The 24,162-nt window shown below is 36.1% G+C and overlaps 1 protein-coding gene across 8 annotated transcripts in view; it reads right to left on the reverse strand.

Annotated features, from left to right (window-relative positions):
- Positions 1-24,162, reverse strand: part of TFDP1 (transcription factor Dp-1) — a 37,497-nt gene that overhangs the window by 1,655 nt on the left and 11,680 nt on the right. For 7 of the 8 annotated variants that reach the window (XM_021545636.2, XM_021545634.3, XM_021545639.3 and 4 more), the window contains exons 3-11: positions 21,530-21,596; positions 11,345-11,451; positions 8,552-8,673; positions 6,984-7,149; positions 6,645-6,791; positions 4,611-4,679; positions 3,192-3,343; positions 2,468-2,634; positions 1,829-1,910 (exon numbers count right to left, since the gene is read on the reverse strand). In XM_021545636.2, the coding sequence (XP_021401311.1) occupies positions 1,829-1,910; positions 2,468-2,634; positions 3,192-3,343; positions 4,611-4,679; positions 6,645-6,791; positions 6,984-7,149; positions 8,552-8,673; positions 11,345-11,451; positions 21,530-21,596 (1,079 nt within the window). The remainder of the gene's footprint in view (positions 1-1,828; positions 1,911-2,467; positions 2,635-3,191; positions 3,344-4,610; positions 4,680-6,644; positions 6,792-6,983; positions 7,150-8,551; positions 8,674-11,344; positions 11,452-21,529; positions 21,597-24,162) is intronic. The other variant, XM_021545640.2, reaches the window with a different exon arrangement.

A 24,162-nucleotide genomic window follows, 5' to 3' on the forward strand; every position in this document is an offset into this window, starting at 1 on the left:
TGTAGTACTGAACACTCGCAAGTAATCATGCCTTTCAGAATCACTAATCTTGATTCAAAGACCTGGAAAACTGAGGAATTGATACCTTTTCCTTAACTCCTTGATATTACGTAACACACTGTCATGTTATATTTTTAATTTGAAACTCTTTTCTTCTCATTGTTTAATAGAGTCAGAAAATTCCTGCCAATTAATTGCTACTTTGCCAATCTATTTAATTGTTGACTTTCTAAATAGTTTGGTAAACTATTAATTTTGGCCACAAACTCATGCCTTTTTATTTTTCATCAGAAAAACACCTCCCTTTTAAGGACCAAAAGTATAAAAGTATCACCCTTGAAAGACATTCATCATTTAAAAATTGCTTTCAAAAATATGTTTTCTAGTAATTTTTTAAATGCCAATTCAGCTAATGCACATACACAGTCATGCACTCTCGTTGCTGTGTGGAGTCAATTTAATGGTCTATCATCACACAGAATCAACCTGCCAGGGTACACCCTATAAGCTCACAGAAAAAACACATCCAGCAAGACACTTTCAAACATTTCAGCAGCAAGATAGTAAGATATCTGTCTAGCTGTAGTTACATGACCTACAACAGATCTGTCATAATTATCTGCAAAAGCAGATTCAAAAGCAAAGAAAACAAAACAGAACAAATTGATTATTCTTGTGCTTTTGTAACCTTTGAAAGTACAAACCCAAAATCTGTTCTCCTCTCTTTTTGATAAAAACAACTGGATTTCATAACCCGAGTATCCTGGTAAGTAAGGCAAAGAAACTGGGATGAAGGTATTGGTAGCAGCATCTTCAGACTTCCATTAACTTTCTTTAGAGATCTTGTTCAATAAATGTACAGCCTTTATCTGCCTTGGCAGCACAATTTGTATTGCCATGAATATTCATATATATCCTACAATTAAATATAATTTGTCACTGCCCTTTTCCAAACTCCTAAGAAATGAAAATGGTAGAAGTTCTTGTACTCTCACCAAGATAATGAACCCCAGTCAGCCTCTGGCTCTCTATTGGTCTCTGGCTAATAGTGGCCTACTCAAATTTCAAAGTCTTAAAAACACATGGTGCTCTTTTTCACTACCCTATGTTCATTACCACAGAAGGAAATTTACTGAAAACAGAGATTTTAGGTACTGTTCAGCATCTCTAAAGATATTTTGGCAGAATTCTCACTCAAGCTTCAGCTCCCTTACACAAAACATGCATAACTTAATTCAAGCATTGTTACGAATGTCAAGTGTTTCAATGATCATAGAATCAATAAGGTTAGAAAAGACCTCAGAGATCACAGAATCCAACTGCTGAATATTTGACTCATTTTACAGCCTTGTGGAGCTCACAGAAGGATATATTTTTAATGAACACAATAATAAGAAACTAGTGAGTAACAAAGCTGAATACTAGTTATGATTTATCATGGTACCAGCTTCTGTGATTGCTGTTTAAAACTCAAAGATCAAAATATTTTTTGAAGTTAGACACTAGTGATCAAGGAGTAATCTTTCCCAATAATCTATCTTTAGAAAAGCATCTGTTTTCTTGTCACAAACTCTAAACTAGAAAAATCCCCAAACAAACAAACAAGACATTCAAGAATAACACCACTCTAACACCTTTCCAATATACAGGAAAGGATTTCCTTAATGACACTGCTGAGAATCACCATAGAAGGGATGTCTGAGAATAAACTTAAAACACATATCCACAGCACATTTAATCAAAACAGAACTTGTTTCATGAAGCATTTAATATCCAAATTTCTTTGATGACCATAAATTTAAAAAACTAATTGAAAATTTCATCTCACCTGGCTGAAAATCTTGTGCCGTTTGATGCAGAACCTGATGAAGATGTGACATATACACTGCTGATTGATCCCTGAGCCATTTCTGTAAAACAAACAACATGCATTTCAGGAATCCTTCCAAACACACCCATTAAATTCAGTGGAAATGCTTAATCCTTTGAAGTCCAGAAAAAGAGTCTAGCAACCCAAACAACAACATATTTATGTACTACATCCAAAATAGTGTAATTTTAAAAAAGGCTATTGCAAGCAACAATAAAATTTCAAATTACGTTTAAAAAACCCATTTGTTTTGAAGTGAGCCAGACAGATATTTCAGTATTCATCATATGCTTGCACTTACTACCTTCTGCTTTTGCAAGTCAATTAAGCATAAATACTGTTCTCTTAAAAGAATTACACACTACAGAGATCTACTTGTGTGGCTTGATGCAAAATGTTTTGCAAAGAGCAACAGTCCACTCTTTATCAATCCCTATTTGCTCTCTAAGATATGCTAAAAAGCAGACAAATTTGAGAACCTGACAGAAATCTTTACCACAAACCAGTGGAAATTAACTAATCTAAGGTATTTTCATGTTTTTTCTTAGAGTCCTATATTAAGGAGGAAAAAAATCAACTCTTTTTGGAGTAACTAACCTGTCACATATGGTTCCAGAGCTTTAGGAACCAAACTCCTTGCAATTTTTAGGTCCTCTGCTGAACAGCTTCCAGATTCTAGCCCACAAGCCATTCCCATTCGTTTTAGCACTTCTATATCATCATGAATTTCAAAAGTATTGTCAAAATTAAATAGATATTCAAACCTGGAGAGGAAAAAATGTCTCAATTAACTTCAATAACTTTAACTACCTTTCAATTTTCAGGAATTGTAGCATTTCAAAAACTTTACACACAGTGTTATGTGTGTTAGTGACACATCCCATTAAGTAATCAAATTTTTTAAGATTTATGTATTTGCTTGTGACTGCTTACATTCAGGTTTTATTTAGCTAATGAAAAATACAGCATTTTGAACCAAAAGTGGAGAACAGCAGTCCTGAAAGTGAAATCCATTTTCAAGTCCACTGGCTCCATTTCATGGTGTTAAAAACAAAAGAAAACACTGCTTAGTTAAGTGTTATATAAAATGTCAAGAGAGCGATACCTATTATCTCTAGATAGCAAGTTTTAAATAAGTTATCAAATGTGAATCAATCTATTTAATAAAAGAGTATATAAAACAGCTGTCTGAAATGCATGTTCTCAACATAAAAAAACAAAAGTAAATTAAGTTTGCATTTAATCTTTAGCAAATCCACATGAACATTTATATGAACTCAGACCTCTACCAAAAGCCAAATAGAAAACTCTGTTAGCTTACTTGTCATTTGAAATACTGCAGTCGATCACTGTCTTCTTGCTGGTGTTCACAATGATAAAAGGCAAATGGATGACAGAATTGGAAGGGGGAGGTCGGTTTGCCTGCTGCTCTGCGTGACGGTTTCGTTGGACGAGGTTCTTAAAGGCAATTTGCTAGAAAAAGCAACAGCGATATCTAAGTGTCAATGAGCTTTTGGGATCATGTTAACAAAATTCCTAAGGATTCCAGCAATGGTTGCAGCAAGTAAATGCAGAAAAGGACAGAGTGTTTACCATATCTCTGCATGTTGATGCAGGAAGAGTCACAGATCATAGTATTAAAAAAGGCAACGCAGTAAAACTTCACTGAGAAAAAAAAAAAAGCATATTCTACTAACTACATCAGCACAACAACTTGGACAGATTCCTGGCAAAATGGAGAGAGAACGATGTTTGGAAAAATAAATTTTCCTATAGCATCCTAACTCCTCTCCATTTACTCCTCTCCACTAGTCACTGCACTCCAAAAAAGACACCTGAATGTTAATACCAAAATGAATTATATGCTAAAAAAGTGAATGTTTGGGATTTGAATATGTGGCATTAGATTTCTCAATTACCCATTTAAAATTAGTGACTTTTAACATCTTCCCAAAATTGTTTTTGACAATGGAATGTTCTTATTTTAAAAACTAGCAATTTGAATAATTAAAAACCATAAAATCTCAAGCTATAAATCATACAGTAAGCTACTGAACAAAGAAAAATATTTTTCTGTGCACAAAATCAAATTAAATAAACAAGAATTAAGACCAAAATTCAAAGCCAACACAGAGACTGATAAAAATCAGGCAGCTGCCCCACAGGATTTCCAGCTCCCCTGGAATACATTTCTGTGGACCAGCAGGTCAGTGACTTGGGAAATAGACTATTGCTTCCCCAAGTGTAGTAAGGGAAGGAGTTCGGCCACTGTTTCACAGTGGTCCAGCCACTTACATACCAGTGGCAGTGAATCTCCAGAGAGGCACAATGCAGAACACTATGACAGACAACTTCTACAGTCACATAATTTTATCTATGGATGATAACACAGCAGAAAATTCTAGATACCTGTATCTAGTTCAGTTCCTGAACTGAATGGCAAATTCAGAGGGTATGGTATGAAATACTTCTCCTATCAACATAAAGCCTGTTTAAACATACTTGAAACGCCAAACAATTTCATCATAACTGATAGAAGGTTGATGGCATCCCAAATATGATTGGCCAAGAACATGGTCCCAGCTAAACTACCCTGTTAAATAAAGCTGCATACATCTTCTCCTGAAATTAATCTCTAGAATTAATTCCTAGAAGCTTCCCATCCCTCAGACTGGGATCAAACAAGAAGAATACAGATATAAGCCACCTTGCCCTATAGACAAGAGTACCTTGACTGTACCTGTAGAATGAGTTCTTGTAGCTGAGACTGTTTTTGCTTTATTCTTTCAATTCTTCTCTGTTTCTCCACCTTAAGGCAGATAAAAAGGACTGGTCAGATTATTGGTTGCAAGTAGTATTTTATGCCAACATTTTCTCCCTTTAAAATCATTTCAATACCAGAACACTGGAGGTAGGAAATACAGCAATCACTCATTAAGATTCTACATATAATTTAGAGACGTAACTATCAAGACACATCAGTACTGCCTATGGAAAGTAACAAAAAGCAGAATTAGAACCCTGGCAAATAAAATGCAACCACCTGTGAAGAAGATAAAAACATCTTTGCAAACAGAAGTTATGTCTCAAAGGGTTATTGGAGAAGATCCATCACAGATGGTTAAAGATATGAACCTGCTATGGAGCCCAAGGTTAAGGCCTCACAGGACTTAATATGTACTAAATAATTAAAAAAAAGGTAAGAGACAAAAAGCTGGGAAATACACAGATTTCTTAGTGGAAGAAGCTCCCCAGCAGATTCCCACAGGGATTAAACTGACAGACTGTCAGTTTTACTCTAACAACAGACAATCAGACCAAGGTGACAAGGGTGACAGAATCTGCTAGCAATGCTGGGTTACCTGGCATAGTAAAAAGAGAGTTTGTCATAAAGCAAAACACAAAGCGTCTTACAGCACTTTGTGATTAAAACACCTAAATTATTTCTGGTAAATATAGTGTATGTGTGAAAAAACAATTTAATCCATCCATACTTTAGACATAAAATGACATTCAGTAGAGATGTAAAATTGCAATATCTGCAAAATCCATCAGCTCCCTATACTGTGACAGCCAAAAATTTGAATTATTAGGCAAGAAACAGTACCAAACAGGAATTATCACCACATTACTCTATGAAGCAAAATGTTTACATCTTGAATTCTGTAGGTCTGATGGCTCTATTTCAAGACAAGCATACAAAAGCACTCTCAGGATCATCAGTGATACAGAGGAGACTTTACGCAAGAGAATAATGAATAAATTAGGACTGTACTGAAAGCAGAACAAATGATGGGGGAGAACATGAGAGATCCCTATAAAACAACGAACAGGATGGAGAAAGTGAATAAGGAATGACTAGGTCATCATCACTTCCAATTAAAAAAAATATTCAGCAGATATCAACATATCAGTATGTTCAACACCAAACAAAAGGTATTTCATAAGAAGCTTTTCATGCACCTGAAACTCACTGCCACAAAATTAATTTAAAAAATAAAATGAAATATCAATTATCAGTATCAAACAAAAATTAGAATTATCCCTTTGTAGGTAAGGCTCCCAAACATTTTTGTTCCACTTTCCATCTAACTTTGGCACCTTCTCACTGATTGTTTTTGTCCTGCTGAAGGAAATTTAGGCTTATTAAGAATAAATTCAACATCTCATTCCATTCTGATAAAGTGAATTTACTTCAGTAAACTTCAGTAACTTTATTATTCTGCAAATCTTGGGATAGTAAAAAACCCTGTCAGGACTTAAGAATCTCTTTCAGTATAAAGCACTTCCTCCCCAAGACATGCAATAAGAAAGTCTGACATACTCTTTTAAGAGGATTGTCACAAAAAGGTAAGACCTGCAGCAATGGAGATGCCTATATGTACTGACCCACATGCAACATCTATAATCACAGAACTACTGTCTGTTTGGCATCTGGAGAAAACAAATCTTCCCTGAGAAAACAGGACTCCTGAGTACCACTGCTGCAATGTTGGAAATACACATAAATATTTTACTACCTTCCACTCAGAACCACTTCACATGTACTTATAAAAGCTGTATTTTTGACATAGAAGAATTAAACAAAGACACATTTGAGCATTCTGGAAGTTGAAGAGTGTGTGTTCAGTACATAAAAAGTAAAATAAACAGAGTCCAAAGAGGACTTTGTTGCTATCGCAGAAGATTATGGGCACATATTGTATCAGAATATATTAAAGCTGTGAACACTTGCTCAAACACAAAGCCATTGTGAAGTTCCAAATGAATATACCTCCAAATTCTGACATTCCTGAGCCGAGTTAGTAGGTAGACCAATCCATTTGATTTCCTTTTTCTCCTTAGAGATAATGTTCATGGCCATAAGGACATTTAAGGCATCATAGACACGTCGTCTAATATTCTTCTGGTCATAAGCCTGCTGTAGACATAGTGCATTAATCAAAAATACACCTGTGTCAAAAATATTTGAAAATAAACACATTACAGCAAATGGGCAAACTCAGTTAATATCTGAACTGTTACATTTAGCAGTAGGAAAAACAGAAGAATCTCAAGAGAAATTTCTCTTCCCCCATTCAGTTCACATGTAATTGACTTCCCATATACTTACTGATTCATTTGGTGAAATGTGATTATCAGTGGTAGTGAATTCTGCAACCAACTCGTCTGCCACCTCATTGTATGAGGTGGTTCCTTTTCTTTGTACCTTCTCACAAACCTTCATAGAGAAATGACGTAAACCCTTGCCATTCTTCTCGCCTTTTTTGTTCCGCTTCCTAAATATACGTATAATATATATTTTAAGAAGATTTAAACTTTGGAATATTTGATGTCTCTTTTTCAAATACAGGCACACTGCTGTAAAAAACCCAAGCCTTCCCTTTTATTCTGCTTCTTATCCTTTATCAACCTTCTCTCCTACATTTTTTTCTCTACATTTTACAATATTTATACACAATTCTAGTACCTTGATGCTGAAACACAATATAAATTTATACTTCTGCCAACTTTTCTAGCTTCAGTAGAATCACAAAATCATAGAATAGTTTGGGTTGGATGCAATCTTTAAAGGTCATCTAGTCCAACCCCCCTGCACTGAGCCAGGGTATCTTCAACTCAGTGAAGCTGCCCATAGCTCTATCCAACCTGGCCTGAAATTTTCCCAGTAGGAGACAAAAAAATTAACAACAGGGATATTACTTAAAGAAAAATAAAGAAAACCTTCCAAACTTCAAGATAGGAAGAGATAAGGGGATACATACTAAAACATGAAAACTGAATCAAAGGAGAGAACTTTTTTGTCCTTTTTTAAAATTTTTATTTTTAAGTAGCACATGGATCGAGCATTTTCTATGCAATGTGATACTGATACTGACTGAACAAAGTCTGGTATTGGTTGAACTCACTAAACATTACACTATTACTATAACACAATTTGAAGTTATACAGTATATGAAATTGCTATTAGAACTTCAGAGTTACAAGATACAAGCAGTATAATGAAGTTTTCTGCTTTGCAAAGTTTTTATATAAAAATTTCCTTGTAACTAGAGGAAAAATACAAGTATCAACAAAATTAGTTTCAGCAAGGGGAGGTCTCAATTCTTACATCTCATTTCACTGTACAATTCCAAAGTAGAAATCTATTTATGTGTAACAGGCCACCGATAATAAATTTAGCAACTACATTTAACAAGATGTCCTTAAAAACATGCTTGCATGAAAAAAACATACCAAAAGAATGCATTCCTTTTATTTAATACTTTTTCTCAAAAAGGACTATATTCTTATTTCAAATGACACTCTGGGATACCCTTGTTCAATCAGAAATACACAGTATTTTCTGAAAATACACCAGCGTAAGAGAAATCATGAATCAAATCAGACAAATTCCTGTGTCCTTTTAGGACCTAAATTGTCTAAATGTTAGTAATGTCAGAATATCTACCAGAGCTTACAGAAAATATTCTGCATTCTTTTACAAGAAATGAAGAGGGTACTCATTGCTGTATGACTACTCCCTATTTTAGAGCAACAGACTTCAGTGGTGAAGTGCTCTTGACGAAAAGGAAAAGACTTTTCGCACACTGCTAGTCTGAGGAGTACGTACACTATCACAACACTTAAAACAAATGTTCCAACACTTTATTAATCCTTTCTAGCTTTCATTTTGCTCACCCAGCAGACCAAGGTGAAGAATCTCCAGTCTGGTTCTGTGATGCAAAATGTGTGTTAGGCGTATGTGGACTTCCTACCAGGATAGTATTTTGCGCTGAAGGTCTCTGAGGTGTACCGATAACCTACAGTAAAAAAAAAATAATTTGGAAAATGGTAAGAATTCCAAGACATTTGTAAGTGATACAATTAAAATGATGCATTATCCAAACACTAGTACTTTACATACTTCTCTTAGATGAATCTAATTTATACACACTTGTATAAGAATCTTCTGACTACAGTTAATATAGTTAGAGAACACCCTAAGATACGAGCATTTCTATTTTAACCTCCTTAAATCAAGTTTTCATGCTTGGTGGATTTCTTAACACTGTTCAGCACTAACTTAGACAAGATCAAAACACACACACACACTCCCTCCCTCCAAGGAAAATGGGGGGAAAAAAGGAGGGAAAAACCCCTATCCTACCAAATTATGTATAAGGATGCTGCAGTAAATTACAGTTAAAATATGAATATAAGAAAATCTGAAAATCAGTAAAACCAGAGAGATAATGCAGAGTTTTTGCAAGAACGCGCTCTCCTGGAGTCAGCCTCTAACCACTATGTTAGAGATGAGAAAGAATAAGGGCAAACTTTCCTCATCACTGGAGTGAGTGACATCGAATTAAGCAAACCCATTCTAATGCAAACACATTAAGAGCGCATATTTGGCTAACCACAGTCTTCCAGCCTCCATGTGAACTGTCCTGAAGATGTGGTAATTTGACCATAAGTAATAATACATACATCAGCACACAGAACTGTGTCCTCCTACCTCTGAAACTAGCTAAACAAAACACCCAGTTTTGCAGGTCATGGTTTTTATCTCTGAATTGTTTAAAATGTAACTGTGTAACTGTCTAGAAAATATGGATTATGGGGAAAAAATGATACCATATAGATTACTCTTTTGTACTATCTACTTTTTTGGGGTACATTTACCTCCCAGTGTAAACAGCTGGTTGCATCCCTGACATCAGGTAAATGAAAAAAACATAAAATAAACCTAAACTCATAACCACCCACAAGCTTTGTCATATTTTCCTGCAGCTACATTCTGTCTGAGCAGCAAAACTTAATTTTTCTTCCTTGGGTCATCTCCAACAGTTAAGTCTCAACAAGAGTAAAATACAAAAAATGAAAATTAAACATTTCATGTGTGAAAGTTAAATAGATGGTATCAAAGGTAGTCTAGTGGCTGTTGGATGTCCATGATTTCAGCTGTTTGGAAAGACAAACAGATTTATTTTTCCCCAAATATTCTCTTTATATTATGCCATCTCTCTGAGCAGTTAATGTATATTTGTTATATACACTTCTGACAGCCAGAATATCTTAGGTACTCCTTTCCAGGAGCATTGTACCATACTTGAAATGTTTCTGTCTCTTATGAAAAGCCAAAAAATCTCCTCTACTGCTTTTGATAAACAAAACTTATGATTGTAGGAAACGGCATGAGGGTGGGGAATGCTGGCACAGGACACATGTGAACCTGTTCACTTTATCCCCATGAAAGAACATACTGTCAGTTCTGGTACCAACTGCTCTGGCTCACCAAATGTCTCCAAAGAGTGTGAAAACCACCCGTGTGCTAATCAAGTAAATAGATTAGATGGAGAACTGAAGACAGCTGCTAGCTGGTTTCTATTCCCTAGGAAGAATTGGAAGAAGACTGTAAGAGATGTTTTAACACCTTGCTTGCAGAGAGTCTTGCTCTCTGCCTTACTAATTCCATGAGCAGCCCCACCACTGTACTGCTAGAATTTGTATCACCCTGCAATAAGAGGAAAGCCAAAGCAGAACAGGGGCAGGGGTGAGGAGAAGAAAACTGCTGGAGAAAACTAGCTGGAGAAAAAACAAACTGGCAGCAGCAAATCCTGAACTTGTACTCCACTCAGGAGAGTCCCAAAATACTCAGCTCTACAAAGGAAGAAATGAAGTGTGCACAAATTCACAGGTTCATTTCTAGAGTGGTACAGAGAAGTCTGATTAACACCTACTCTACATTCAAAATCTACTCTACTGCTTTCAAATCAAGAAGAACCCCCAATATAAGACACTCTAGTTCAGATGTTTACATGCTAAGAGTTGCTTTCCAGAAGATTGAGACCACTTCTACTCAGATCACTGAATTCTAATTTTGATTACTGAAAGAATTACTATAACCTATGTATTATCTATTGCATTGTAAGATTCTTTGAATATCTGTTTTCATACATCTCACACAAAGCTCAAAATAAGTATTTCAGCAAAAGAATATTTAAATTAAGCTATAAAATATAGTTATTTTCAATTTTATCCCACTTAGCTCAAATTGTCATTAAAGTGTGTTTATGGACTTCATTTAAATTTCCCTATGCCACATTTCAGAGCAGAATCTGAAAGAGACACTGATTTTAAATGGCAAGACTAACAAAATATAAAGCCACCTGAACAGTGAGGTAGCTTCATGATGATTTGAGAGTCACCTTTGAACTTCTTTATGCAATACATTTTTTATGTAACCTAAATCTATTGAAATTAGAAACAAATTTAGATTATCTGCCCATGATGAGTGATACAGACTACCAGGCTACATCAGATTTGCAGTATGTGTAAACAATAGGACAAGCTATAAAACTATTTAAATAAACAACCAGACAAAATACACAAACAAAAACCCTCAAACAAACAAAAAACCCAATCAGCCAAACAAACCCACATCCTACAAACAAAGAAACAAACAAAAAACCCCCCACAGAGTCTCCTTACCACTTGTTGTGCAATGTTGACATTAGACTGTCCGAATGTTTTTGGCAGGAGCTGTTTTCCAATCGTATTTACTGTAGAAGGATGAACAGCCAATAGGGAAACAACCCCTAAAACAAATACAAGTAGAGAGCTTCAGATCAGTACATAATATTATTATAGCAAATAATCCATCTATACTACCAATGCATACTACTGGAAACTAGCCCTGAAACACACAGTCTCAACATAAATGTAGCATTTACACATTTGAAGCAAAAAAGGAAATTAAGATTCAGTACATTCTCTCAAACTTTCTTCTATGTAACCTTACATGTCACTGTTTTAATATGAGTAGGTTTTAATTCCTTGTATTCCAATTCTTCTCTTAAAGCAGATTAACAGGGGCAACCAGCATTTGACAAAAAGCACACTCCTCTCTTCTTCTAGCCTTACCCTTAATGGCTATTGAAATCATTTTCAGAACCACCTGACAAACATGCCCAATGCCACAGCATATGTCACAGCCTTCTGAGACATGCTGATCTGCAGAAGATAACATTTGGCTGGAACCGGCCTTTCCAAGAGAATATTCCCAATTTTCCTGTCAGTGTCCCCTCCCAGCTGAAGGCAGGGCAATAAAGAACAAACAACCCCAAGAATCCATTATTTCAGAAAAATACACCCAACTCAGCACACTGACCCTGCAGGAAAGGTCGTTCTCTCTCTCCCTGTTCATAACCTATACGTAATCAGCACTGGTAGGTAAGGCAAGTCTTAAGCCATGTAAAAGATAAATCAACTACAAAAATAACAATGCAGGTAATCCACTAGCAGTTTGATGTTAAAAACTAAAAGTTTAAAGTTTAGAAGAAACAACCCCAAACACACCTATTTAAAAGAAACAAAAAACTCCCCAGCCAACAACAAAACAGAGCAAAGAAAAAAGAAGCAACAAAGACTGACTACAGTAAGAAAATGATGAACAGACCAGTCTTAAAATAATGGAGACTTTTTTTTTGCCAAATCAATTGTCAAGTGGTTGTCAGATTTAGCAGTTTTTTTCCCTGAGATGACTTTTAAAGAGGCCAGTGGGGTCAGAAGGACTTGGTACAACTCTCATTCCTCTTTTCCCCATTGTCCAATACAGAAGCAATAAGTAAGTATTTTTACAAGGGCTGTATCAGGAGGGCTGTAACTGCCTTAATGCCTATCATCCCTCTTTACACATTCAGGAAATCTACAGGAAGTTTGAGGACAATTCATATCTTCTTTAAGCCCTTGCTTTCCAGAAGACTTATATTTCCCAGCTGCTATCACTACACTATGTCAAAGTGATAGCTTCACTTAAGACTTTACTCTCAGTCATCAATCTATTCCCAAACAGGATGCACAGCATGTCCTTCTTCCATTACTAACCAGCTTCCCAGTGCTCCTTCAGAAAGTCAGCAGCTATCCAGTAACATAAGTCTGTTATACATTCCTGTCCCTCCAAGTACACGCATCACTATCATGACCGGAATTGTGTTTGTTCTTTCTCTCTGTGGAATACAATAAATCAATATAAACTATCCTGGCTAGCAGTGCTTGTGTAGCTTTATCTCAGCTTCTTGGGGGTCTTTTTTTTTAAACTTCTCCTCACTGTTAAAAAATTCAGTGCAGTCTGAAGACTGTATTTCCAGTATAAAAGAGGAGTTTTAACTGCTTTCCAAGGTTAAGACACCTGATCTATTTGATCATCTTCTCAGAATCACAGAACATTCTGAGTTGGAAGGGACTCACAAGGATCATCAATTCCAATTCTTGAGTGAATGGCCTATACAGGAATCAAACCCCCAACCTTGGCATTATGAGCACCATGCTTTAACCAACTTTCTCTTACCTCAGATGGTCACTGTTGCTTTCTAGTTCTCCTGCCATTTCTTTTGCAGATGACAGGCATCCATAAAATATTCATGACCAAGGAATGCAGTATGTTATGTATAGCTTGTTTACTATTTTATTCCCTGTTCCTTTTTACATAATTCTCAAAACTCCCCCCAAACACTGACACCACATTTTCATTAAAATAACCTACAACTTCAAGATCTTTCTTCAGTGCTAATAGTGCACTTGGGATACTCATTGTACCAAGTTCAGTTTTCACCAATTATTAACCCATGGGAGGACCATCCCATTCTATCACACCTTAGCTTAACAGGCTGATTAAGGACCTTGATAATCAAAATTTTTTTATTATTTTTAAGAAATCCAAGGACATTGCTCTGATTAGATAATTCTTATCCACATGGTTGTTGACTCTTTCAAAGCATGACTTTGAAAAGAAGTAACTGCAGACCCTGCCTTTTCACCTCCTTCTAGAAAAGCCCTGTTGAAGGCCACTATCACATCTGTCCACGCACGTATTGCTTCTCTGTTACGTGCTCAACTGAGCCGCCACCAAAGTCTGACTTACTCATCTGCCATGATCTGAGCCCTTCACAAACTGGTGCAGGCTATGCAGCTCTCTTTCCTCCTGAAACTATATCAATAGTACCAGGGGGCCTGGGCAGACAAGAAGCTGTGTGCAACCCAGAGGGGCTCCCCTATGCTAACACAGACTTAAACATATCCTGGGCTGCATTTGGAAGCATATAACAATTATTCCTTTTTGTTCAGCAGTCCTTACGCTGTCCCTGGATGACTGTTCAGTTTTGGAGCCCATGGTGCCAGAGAGGCACTAGCAAACAGGAGAGAGTGCAGCAGGAAGACACCAGAGCCTTGGGTACTGGATTATATCCTGCACAAAGAGAAGCTCAGGGAACTTGGTGTGTTCAGCCTCTGGAAGAGAAGGTTAAGATGGAGCAAGGGGTGTTATATGCAAAAATCACTGCCTTCAACTATGAAAGGGAAGCATAGAAATTACAGAGGACACAACAAAAGGAAAAGAGGGAATAGTCACAAGTTGTGGCATGGCAAATTCCAGCCAGGGAAATTGCCAAAGCCAGTGCACAGCAACAGGCTGCATAGGAAACTCCTTGGTGATACACAGCAAAATTCAAGAACTGAAGGCACTGTGCATCGAAGCTGATTCTGCTTTGAAGGTAAGGTTTATTAGATGGCCTCCAGCCTCCTGTTATTAATAATTTTATTTTATGAAAAGAAATGGCTACCTTGCAACTAAAACATTCATGTGAAGGATAGAGCACACACTATGTTTCTTTAAAATTTTTTAATTACAGCAACATTTCTTGTAGTGCTGTGCCAGAGTTAATTCCTGCAACTGAACAACATGGCTCTAAACAGAAACTACAAGGTTCATCTTTATGTACAGCACAAACTGACTTGTAAGGAAACATAAATGTAAGTGAAAGAACAGTAACACAAGCATCACCATTCAAACTAAAGTCAAAATCAACTTAAAAGCCATCATGAGCATAACTGCTCAGTTATACACAAATAAGAGGATATTTTAAATTTCTCCATCCAAGTGCATTCTATTTTCTCATTTGCTTCACATGCAAACATTTTACTCATATTCATCTGCATTTTCAAAGGCTTATAATATGTGGGAGGTTTTTGTTTGTTAAATGCAATAAGAAGTAATTTTATCAACTTAGATTTGCAAGTGACTGACAGCTCAGCTTCTCAAACAAATCTTACTACTAATTTCTTAATTACTGTTACTCAGCAATCAGTGCAACCCCAATAATCCTATATTTTGTAGACAACATAAAGTGTACATAACAACATGTAAAAATTAAAACCACAAGTTTGCAAACAGTTTTACTGTCACCAAGTCTTCTTTTTAAAACAAATAATTATTGCTAGTACTGACACATCATTTTTTCCCCCCTTAAAGACTTTGAGAACCACAGGAAAATGCCATGTAGAGAAGAAAAAAGGAAGTATAGAGAAGGATATAACTACTACCGCTACTACTTACATTCACAGTGTTAAAAATGTTTGGGAAACTACTTTTAGTAACTTAAAAGCAATCATTTTACCTAAAGGGGAGTAGAACTTCATCAGTATGATGTTCCAGAATACCTCCAAATACAAGATAATAATGCAGGTGGAATCAAGGAGTAATGGCATAAAAATCTGCAGATCAAAAGAAGTAGCACTCTAACAAAATCTGCTATTTATCTGTCTACAAACAAGTAAGTGCTCTCTCTGGCTACTGGTTAACTGGGCCTTTGCTTGCATATAAAAACAAACCAAAGAGTTTTACCAAAAAGAAGGGATCCCTTTCAGAATTTTGACAGTTTAAAGGAAGGTGATGCAGTTAATTAAGAACATTTAAAAAATCTTAAGATGACACAGAAAAAAGACATAGTATGAAACAAACGAGTGCCCTCTGCAGATAGTGAGGTTAATCTCCTGAAAAGCTGACTGCTCCAGTTCTTGAAACAATAGTGACTTTGAACTTTGTGTTCAGGATAGAGGATGGGCTGCGGTACTCCTTGCCTCAGGGGCAGAAAATCAGATTCATTCTAGATACTCTACCATTTTCTGAAGTAACTTGCCTTTATGTTTTCCTTACTTGAGAAATGAGAGCAGTCAATAAAAAGCAACTCAGTTCCTTTGTAATGTAGTCTCTAACAAACTAAGTTCTGTCATAAAATAGAGGTGACAATTATATCCTGGGAGCTGATTCCTCACATGTCACTCCTGTGATGTCGTAGTTGTTAACATCTCTGTCAGGAACATCACAGATATTTAATGTTATTTTATTAGTTAGTTATATACTAATTTTCAGAAAACACAGAATTCTTTTTGAGGGTCTCTGTGTGACAACACACAGATAATTCTCTCCTATTGTGTGCCAAGTCAAGTAAAAGCACCTCTACTTACTGAAGAAACCACACCATCCTGTTAAGACAACAAACATGCTCATACAGCAATTCTGAACTTTTGTGCAGAAATCCATGTCTCCCAGTGTGCAGTACTCACTAACTGATTACATCAACTCAGATGTCTATGTAATTCTTACTATCTTTGTGTATGACTAGTAATAGTTCAGCTATTACAAACCAGTTTTTCCAAGTCTGTGTTGATATAAACTGGGGTCCATTTCTAGACTTTCCAAAATTCTATTTCTACTTCCAGAAATAATTTTATTTTCTTAGCTTAACTTTAGACAGTATTAATTGGATTTTGCTCAGCTACAGTAATACATATGCATTTTATAACCAATTTCAAGCATGTATCTGTTTGTTGAAGCATAATTTATTGGTTCTGAAATTGATGTCTTGTTCTATTCCAGAGGAACAATTCCAGACACTGTTCAAAATCAGGCAATATGAATTTTCAAGTAAAAGTAACAGTAACATTACACTGCAAGTTTCTTGCTACATAAATAAAAAGAACAAAACAATCTTATAGTTAGGCAGTGTTGAAACACAAGTCTAAACACACCTTAAAATGTTACAAGTTTGTCTTTGATTTTTTTCTTATCTGAAATGTAAATATAATTAGCCTATAAAATGTGAAACCTTTTTTTGAAGCATAAGCAGTGAAAGCAGCTAGAGACATACCTTAAAATCATTTTCTGGTTACATACCAGTAATGCCACCTACTGGCATAAGAGAAGATCCAACTTTTCTTTCTGAGTAATTTTTAAACTAAGAGCTTTAATTTCAATACAATATTAAACACCACTGGTTACCTTTTCCCTCTCACCCATCTGAAGCAAATAATTTCTTTCATCCAAATTTCTCCACAAGTGAGGGGCAGGATCAGGCTTGGATAGTGTTCTATTTAATACTTATGTAAATATATTTAATACTTAAATATCAACACTCATCTGAATATGACAAGGACCAGAATGTAACAATTTTCTTCAAAATGTATCCTCTAGAAACAGCAAAATTTCTCAGTTTCTAAAATTCACTGTCAAATAACTAACAGAAAACACAAACTCATCAAGAAGTTTTGCTAGTTCAGCCCCTATTAAAAATTCTTTCTATCCTTCCAAACCATATGTATTTGCTAACTCTCAAAATTAATTAGTCAGTTGGAAACCACCTTCCTGGTTACCACGTAAAACAAACCTTTCACAGCCATACTTCTTTTCAGGGCTATATGGAGTGTTACCCTCCAGTAATGGAAATACACAAGGGCATCAGAAAACATGGGCAAATTTACAGGCAACTTCTGAGTTTGCACAAGCTCTGGAGGAAACACAAGCTGCCATCTCATTTCTACCACAAATAGGTTGATACCTCTCACTTCACACTACAGACAGCTTTGAAGCAATAAATTTTTAGAGCATTTTCTAGAAAGGTATTTTATGTGTATGACTAATTTATTCAAAATTGCATGCATTACTCATTATGAAGAAACCTCTGTGGCGTTGTTTGGTTTTGGGGGCTTATTGTGTTTTTGTTTGGGGTTTTTTACATACTGTTTTCTCCTCTTAAAACAAATAAAGTCTGTCTCTGCTTTAAAACAAAAATCCTAATCTGGAGTTCATGGCTGAGACCAGTCTCTCTGAGATCAGTCTTTCCAGAAGGTAAGTGGAAGCAGACCCATGTTTGCTGAAGTAAAAAGGTTGTCTACACTGGTAACCTGTTTCTGTCAGCAAACATTAATGAACAGTCAGGGAATAAGTGCATGGATAAGACTTGCATACAGAGATAATTCTCTAACATAACCTCTCTACCAGATTCCAAATCTTTAGGATTTTTTGAGCAAGAGGTTGTTCAGCATAACTGTTCAGCAAGATGGTGATGTCCCCTCTTTATTATTCACCTAAGAAACAACAGCAACACAACCCTACCACCAAAACTCAAGTCTGAAAAGGATTTATCCAGTTTCCATACTTCTACCAGTGCAGATTAAAAATTTACAGAAGCTGATTCACAGCCCATTTTGAAAGCAAATTGCAACAAAGCTGTTCAGGCTGTGAGAACTTTTGCATCATAACCTGTTTAGGCCAGGAAAGTCAATCTTTACTTGCTGAGCTTTCATACTTGAGCCATATACCTACTACTTAGTCACATACCTTACAGACTGCTGACAACAATGTTATAGAACTGTTTCAGCAACAATATTCTGCTCTTTCTCTTTAACCTTGTTTTGCAAGCATGTCCTTAGGACCCAGCACACAAGTCATTTTTTGTCCTCTACCATCCCCCCTAAAACCTTTATTCCTCTGACAGCTGAACTCCTCCTCCTTTCACATCTGGGTACAACAAGTAGAAGCTCAAGCAAGTAATTTCTTGCTGGATTTTCTTCTCAATCCAGTGAGTTTCAAAGTTGGACTTTTCCAAACCTATGATGGAATGCACCCTCAGCATTATTAATCCAGTGATTTTGAGTACTGTAAGAGCATAAGAAGAATGAACTTCAAAAAGCAGCCAGGCTTTCTCCCTCAAGAGCCTGCCCCATATTACTGTTGTCAGGGGCAGCAGATTGGGCTAAACAAACCACTCATCTGACACAGGAGGGAGATTCGACCCCACAACCAATATCAATCATGTAATGTACTCTCCATCTCTTCTTGTGATTGACTTGCAACTTCCAGAAAAGAAATAGAAAGAAAAATACAAAATTTCTTTCCTTAAAGGAAATACAAATCCAAAGGGGAAGACAAAGGGAAAAAAAAACAAAACCAAACAAACAAACAAAAAAAACCATAACAAACCCTTTAAATGGTGACCACCAGATAAGAACATTAAGGATTTTTTTCCCTAACTACCTTCAACTCACCCTAAAAAGTATACCAGATACACTTCTGCTACCCTATGGAAAGCTTACTCCATGACTGTTCTGGACTAAATCCTCTCCATTGTGAAATTAAGAGAAATTCTGCACAGATTTTTAAAAATAGCAGAGAACAGCACCTTGTTGATATAATGGCATGCAATGCAGACAGGTATTTTCAGAGAGAGAGAGTAGTACTTTGTGTGTAGCTGTCAGTCAACATTTAAAGACTGCACGAAACCCCCTAAAAATTATAAGAAGTGGCAAAGAAAAAGAAAACACTACTTCAGTGAATAAATTCTGATACATATCTGAGTACTTTAGTGACAAATATTTGCAAGTCTCTGATCAAGACCACAGAGTCTGCACATAAAACACAGACAAGATCCACAAATTGGTGAAGCTAAGAGAAATAGTTGTTTCTTCTCTGTATTAAGAATCAGTTACTGTCTATTAACTTCACAGAACTCCCCTAAAAGCAATGAGATGCAGAAATAGGCCAAGGATTGCTCAGTTTGCTGTGTTATATATTGAGAGTAGAGAGCTCTATTCTCAAACTGGACAAAGTGCAGGGCTATAATAAACTAATTAAGAACTTAAATTTCTTTACAAAATTCTATAAGCAATAAAATGCCCTCCAATTTGACCACTTCTACTTAGAGCTATGTAATAATTGAAGAGTCATATTTCCAGTTCTTGCTATCTGGACTGCAGTGTTTTGACTACATCTTCACTGTCTGTAACAGGGTCTAGACACCTATGTGGGAGTAAAATGCACCCTCCTAAAGTATCTGCCCTGAAAAATAATCACTTTTACTGCCCACAAGGTTAGGACATATGGTACAGCTGTTAAGGATCAGGTACCTACCTGCACACTTCTTTAGCTCAGGGGGGTGTGACTGTGTTTACAGAAATACACTCTGCCAGTTAATACGTGTCTTCACTCAACCCTTAGTGCCCTCTCCACCGAATGCAGAACAGGACAACTTAGTGGGATAACCCCCTTTGGTAAAGCAATATGTATTTTAGACTAGGAAATGTCCAAGACAGAGTCTAGTGAGATGCCAAAAAAATACTTACTGTACCTACTGGTGGTTACAGAAGTTAAATGGGTTTCCTGAAATGGTATATAAAATACTAGAGCAGTAATTATAAAGGAGTTCACTTGAACCAGACTACAAACTAAACTGGGAGTACTGGAGTATTCCAACAATACTTAAAGCCAGTAGATTGGTCAACAGTAAGGTTTACAGACAGTAAGCAAATGACTGTTAATATAAATTTCACCTTACTTCATACAGCCTATCAAAGGACACCACCTGTCATACACAAGAATAAAGCAGACTGTGATTATTTGGAAGCAACAACAAAGGAAAATGGTCATTTCACCAAAATATATTGTGAGGTGCCTATGAACCAAACAATGTTACACAGAAGAATTACTGGTCTCTCCATATAAAAATGACTGACACTTCACTTGAGAATCCCACAATGTTTTAGTCACTTGTATTCAAGAAAGTTGATGAAAGCAACCAAAAAGGCTCAAAAGATACAATAAGGAAAACACAGAGGACAAAAAGTACATCTGATGAGCAATCTAGGAAACAGTGGCTAGTTAGCTGTCAAACTAGTAAAGTTGTTATTTACAAGAGTCTTATACTCAGTTGTTATTTACAAGAGTCAGTTAACACAGTTATTTACAAGAGTCAGTAAACATGCTGAAGAAAATTATTGACCTGATAAACAACTGTCACCAGCAGAATGCATAAACTAACAAGAATATACTTTACTGGAATTAGAGAAGAGTTCTACAGTCTCGCTTTGGAAACAGCCTTCCTGTAAGAATACATGAAATGTAGTCTTCAAATGTAGCATAATCAGTTTACAGAAGAGGTTACATGCCATAGCTGTCCAGAACTGCAAGTGGCTGGAACTCAGTGCCACTTCTGGTTTTCCCCAAACTATCCTAACTGGGAAAGTGTAGCTCCTTACTCCCCAAATGCTTAGGTACTCTCAGTTTTTTAGCTCAAGTTATTAAAGTTCAAATTTATATCTTGTGTTTTATTAAATTGCTTAATGACATTACATTATCATACATGCAAAGGCATTATCTGCAAGACCAAATCAATTCTGTTCACAATATATTTTGAGATAAGCTTGTAGGAGAGTGGATGCACTATTGTAAAAACTGTTATAACACATTTTAAACTTCTACTCCTCTGCATTTTTTTTTTCCATTTGCTAAAACACAGTGCCCCAAAGATGCTTTAGAACATCCTGGTCTTTATACTTCAACACAAGCTACACTAAGGAGATCACATGTAGGACAAACCACCACTGAAGTGCACCTGTAGTTTTAAGACAATTATAAACCAAGGCAAATCTACAGTTTGCTTACTGTTAATATAACTTAAGAAAAACTTTACAGAAACTATGCTAAGAAAGCAGTTTAAAGCCAGTAAAATGCATAACAACTAAAAATCAAGAAATGGAGAGTCCTACTAAGAATTGTGCTCTTACCTTTTCCAGGACTTAGGTTTTGGTCTATAAACACCTTAAGCTCTCCATTGGCTTCAATTAGTCCAGCCTGTTAAAGAAAGCAACTTTTATTAATTTTATAAACATAGATCACCTTTTATTGGTAAAGATGAAAGGCATCTTACCAGTAGCCTCTAGTGCTACCACTCTCATTTTGTCACAAACCTGCCACTATGACTTGTGGGGGAAAGTACTTGTCAAATTTTAAGGTCTTGATTTTATAAATGCCATATTCTTTAAGAGCAAGCAGAAAATCAGTTTACAGCTACACTGCTGTTTGTGTCCTAAACTCTTACAGTGTGTATGCACTGTTTTATCAGACAACTGCAACTACACCTTTCTTTCTGTAGATACTACTCACCTAATACACAAGGTTACATTACATTACAGCAGAAACAGCACAGACAGTGGAGAGTGCCTGGGCCATTTTAATGATGAAAAATATAATTAATAAGAAATACATTGAGAATTTAATTATTATTTTTTAAAATATCAGAATATAAAACTCTAAAATAAAAAAAGCTATAGAGTGACATAAGGCTTACAAAGTCATCACCATCCTTTTAGAACCTCACAGTAGTTTTTACTTTTCAAAATACTATTAATTGAATAGAGAACAGGATGCAGTAATTTCTTTGTACCTGCAGACAAAACAGTTCTGAGAAAATATTTAATGAACACAGGACATACTATTTCCATTTACAAACAACAGCAAGTCAATACCTGTACTTAACCACAGTGTAGCATATGGTGTTCCAGAGGCTGAAAAGTCCAGAGCTGCATTTTGCACATTGCAGGTACAATGCAGGCTTACTGACAACCCTGAGCAAGAACCAAGTGCTTTGCTGTCAGTCAGCAACAAAGCTTCACCACTGCAAGTCCACCTGAAGAGCCCTACTTGGTATCTGCCAGAAGTTTGGGAAAACAAGGAAGCCACTAGGTGATGCTGTGGAGCCATTATTATCCAGGTATATCAGACCAAGGATTCCTTACCAAAGACAGGAAACTAAGCAGGAAACTTTCTCTCCTGACTGAATGGGGAGAGAAGATGATGGAGTGTAGGAGACAAGCTGGAATAAAGGCATAAAGAGCATGCTGTAATGGCATGGCAGAGATGCACAGAGAACCCATAAGTGGGCAGACAGTAGATGGATAGAATGAAAAGCCTGTGGCAGTTCTGTCCTCCATTCTCCCCTCCTAAAAAATAAGACAATAGCATATTTTCAGAGAGGCTGCAACAACCTTTCAGTTGTTTCAGAACGCTGCCTGTCCTCCTTCTTGCCCACAGCAGGGATTTCTAAGACCCACTCGAACAAATTACAGTTTCACCATCCTGTTTCCAGGCACCAGAACTCTTTATAAGTCTCACTCTTTATCACATTTAACCACTTAATTCAGACTACATCAGACACCTCCAAAATCAAAGGTATATTCATCAATATGAGACCAGTATTGTGTACAAAGATGTCATTAGGGCTACAGTATGGTAGCATGACATCCCAGAACACTGGAACTCCATGGAAAAACATGAAGGAAAATTTTTGGCTGTTACCTTATACTCCCATTCTAAATTTCAAAGCAGAAGTGTTAAACCACGCAGGAAGTGCAGTCTCACTGTCATAATTTCTTTCAATGAAGTACTTAAGTTTGTATTCCACAGCAAAAAGAGGCTTGTACTCAGAACACCTGCAAATTCTTTTTCCATGAGAATAAATAATGATTATAAATTAAACTGGAAAAGCATTTAATATATTGTGGTTTTGATCAGAAAACCACCAAGAAAATGGCTATTTTAATCTGTAATGTATTTCTTTTAAGCACATTAATTTAATAATTTTGAATTATTAAATCCATTTATTGGCTTAATAAGCAAAAGCAAACCTGTACCAAGTGCATGTCAGTTACAGTGATATTCCAAAACCAAATATTTAAGTTGTGATATTCAGCAAATTCAAGTATTAATGCAAATCACTATTTCAGTAATTGGAAAATTAGGCAATTCAGTAATCAAGTACTTACTGGTCCCTTCCAATTCTATTTTTTAAAAATTTGAATGTCTCCAGTAGAATCTTTTCGATTCATTTTAAGTAAATGAACCAACATCAGTATCAAATAGTCTCGTAAGTTTCAAGTCTTCTTCTGCATAATTAAAACATACAGTGAAAAAATATTACCCAAAACAATATGCAACTCCAAAAATTGTAATTTAATCTAGCATTACAAAGGTTCAGGTTAACAATTCATGCCCTATACCATGCTTTTGTGTGACTGAAAGTACAAAAGTCACTGAAAAACTACAGAACATTTGGGAAAAAACACCACACTTAATCAATACAAGAAAACAATTTGGGACAATTCAGAAGATAGCAATCACTGAATAACAAGCAGTGATTTTTATTGTGGTCTCCTTTGGGACCACAATACTAATGACCAATAGAGGAGTTACAGCTCCACTGCCGTTCTACCAGTGTCTTACTAAAGGTTCACCTCTAGCAGTTAAAATGGCATATACATATTCAACTCATTTGTAAGCATATGCCCAGAAAGACTTCAAGAAAGCTATTTGGAAAGAATACCCTGAATCCCACAGCAAAACAGTACTATTCATATTCACT

This window comes from Lonchura striata, chromosome 2, assembly GCF_046129695.1.
Source record: "Lonchura striata isolate bLonStr1 chromosome 2, bLonStr1.mat, whole genome shotgun sequence".
Taxonomy (NCBI): Eukaryota; Metazoa; Chordata; class Aves; order Passeriformes; family Estrildidae; genus Lonchura; species Lonchura striata.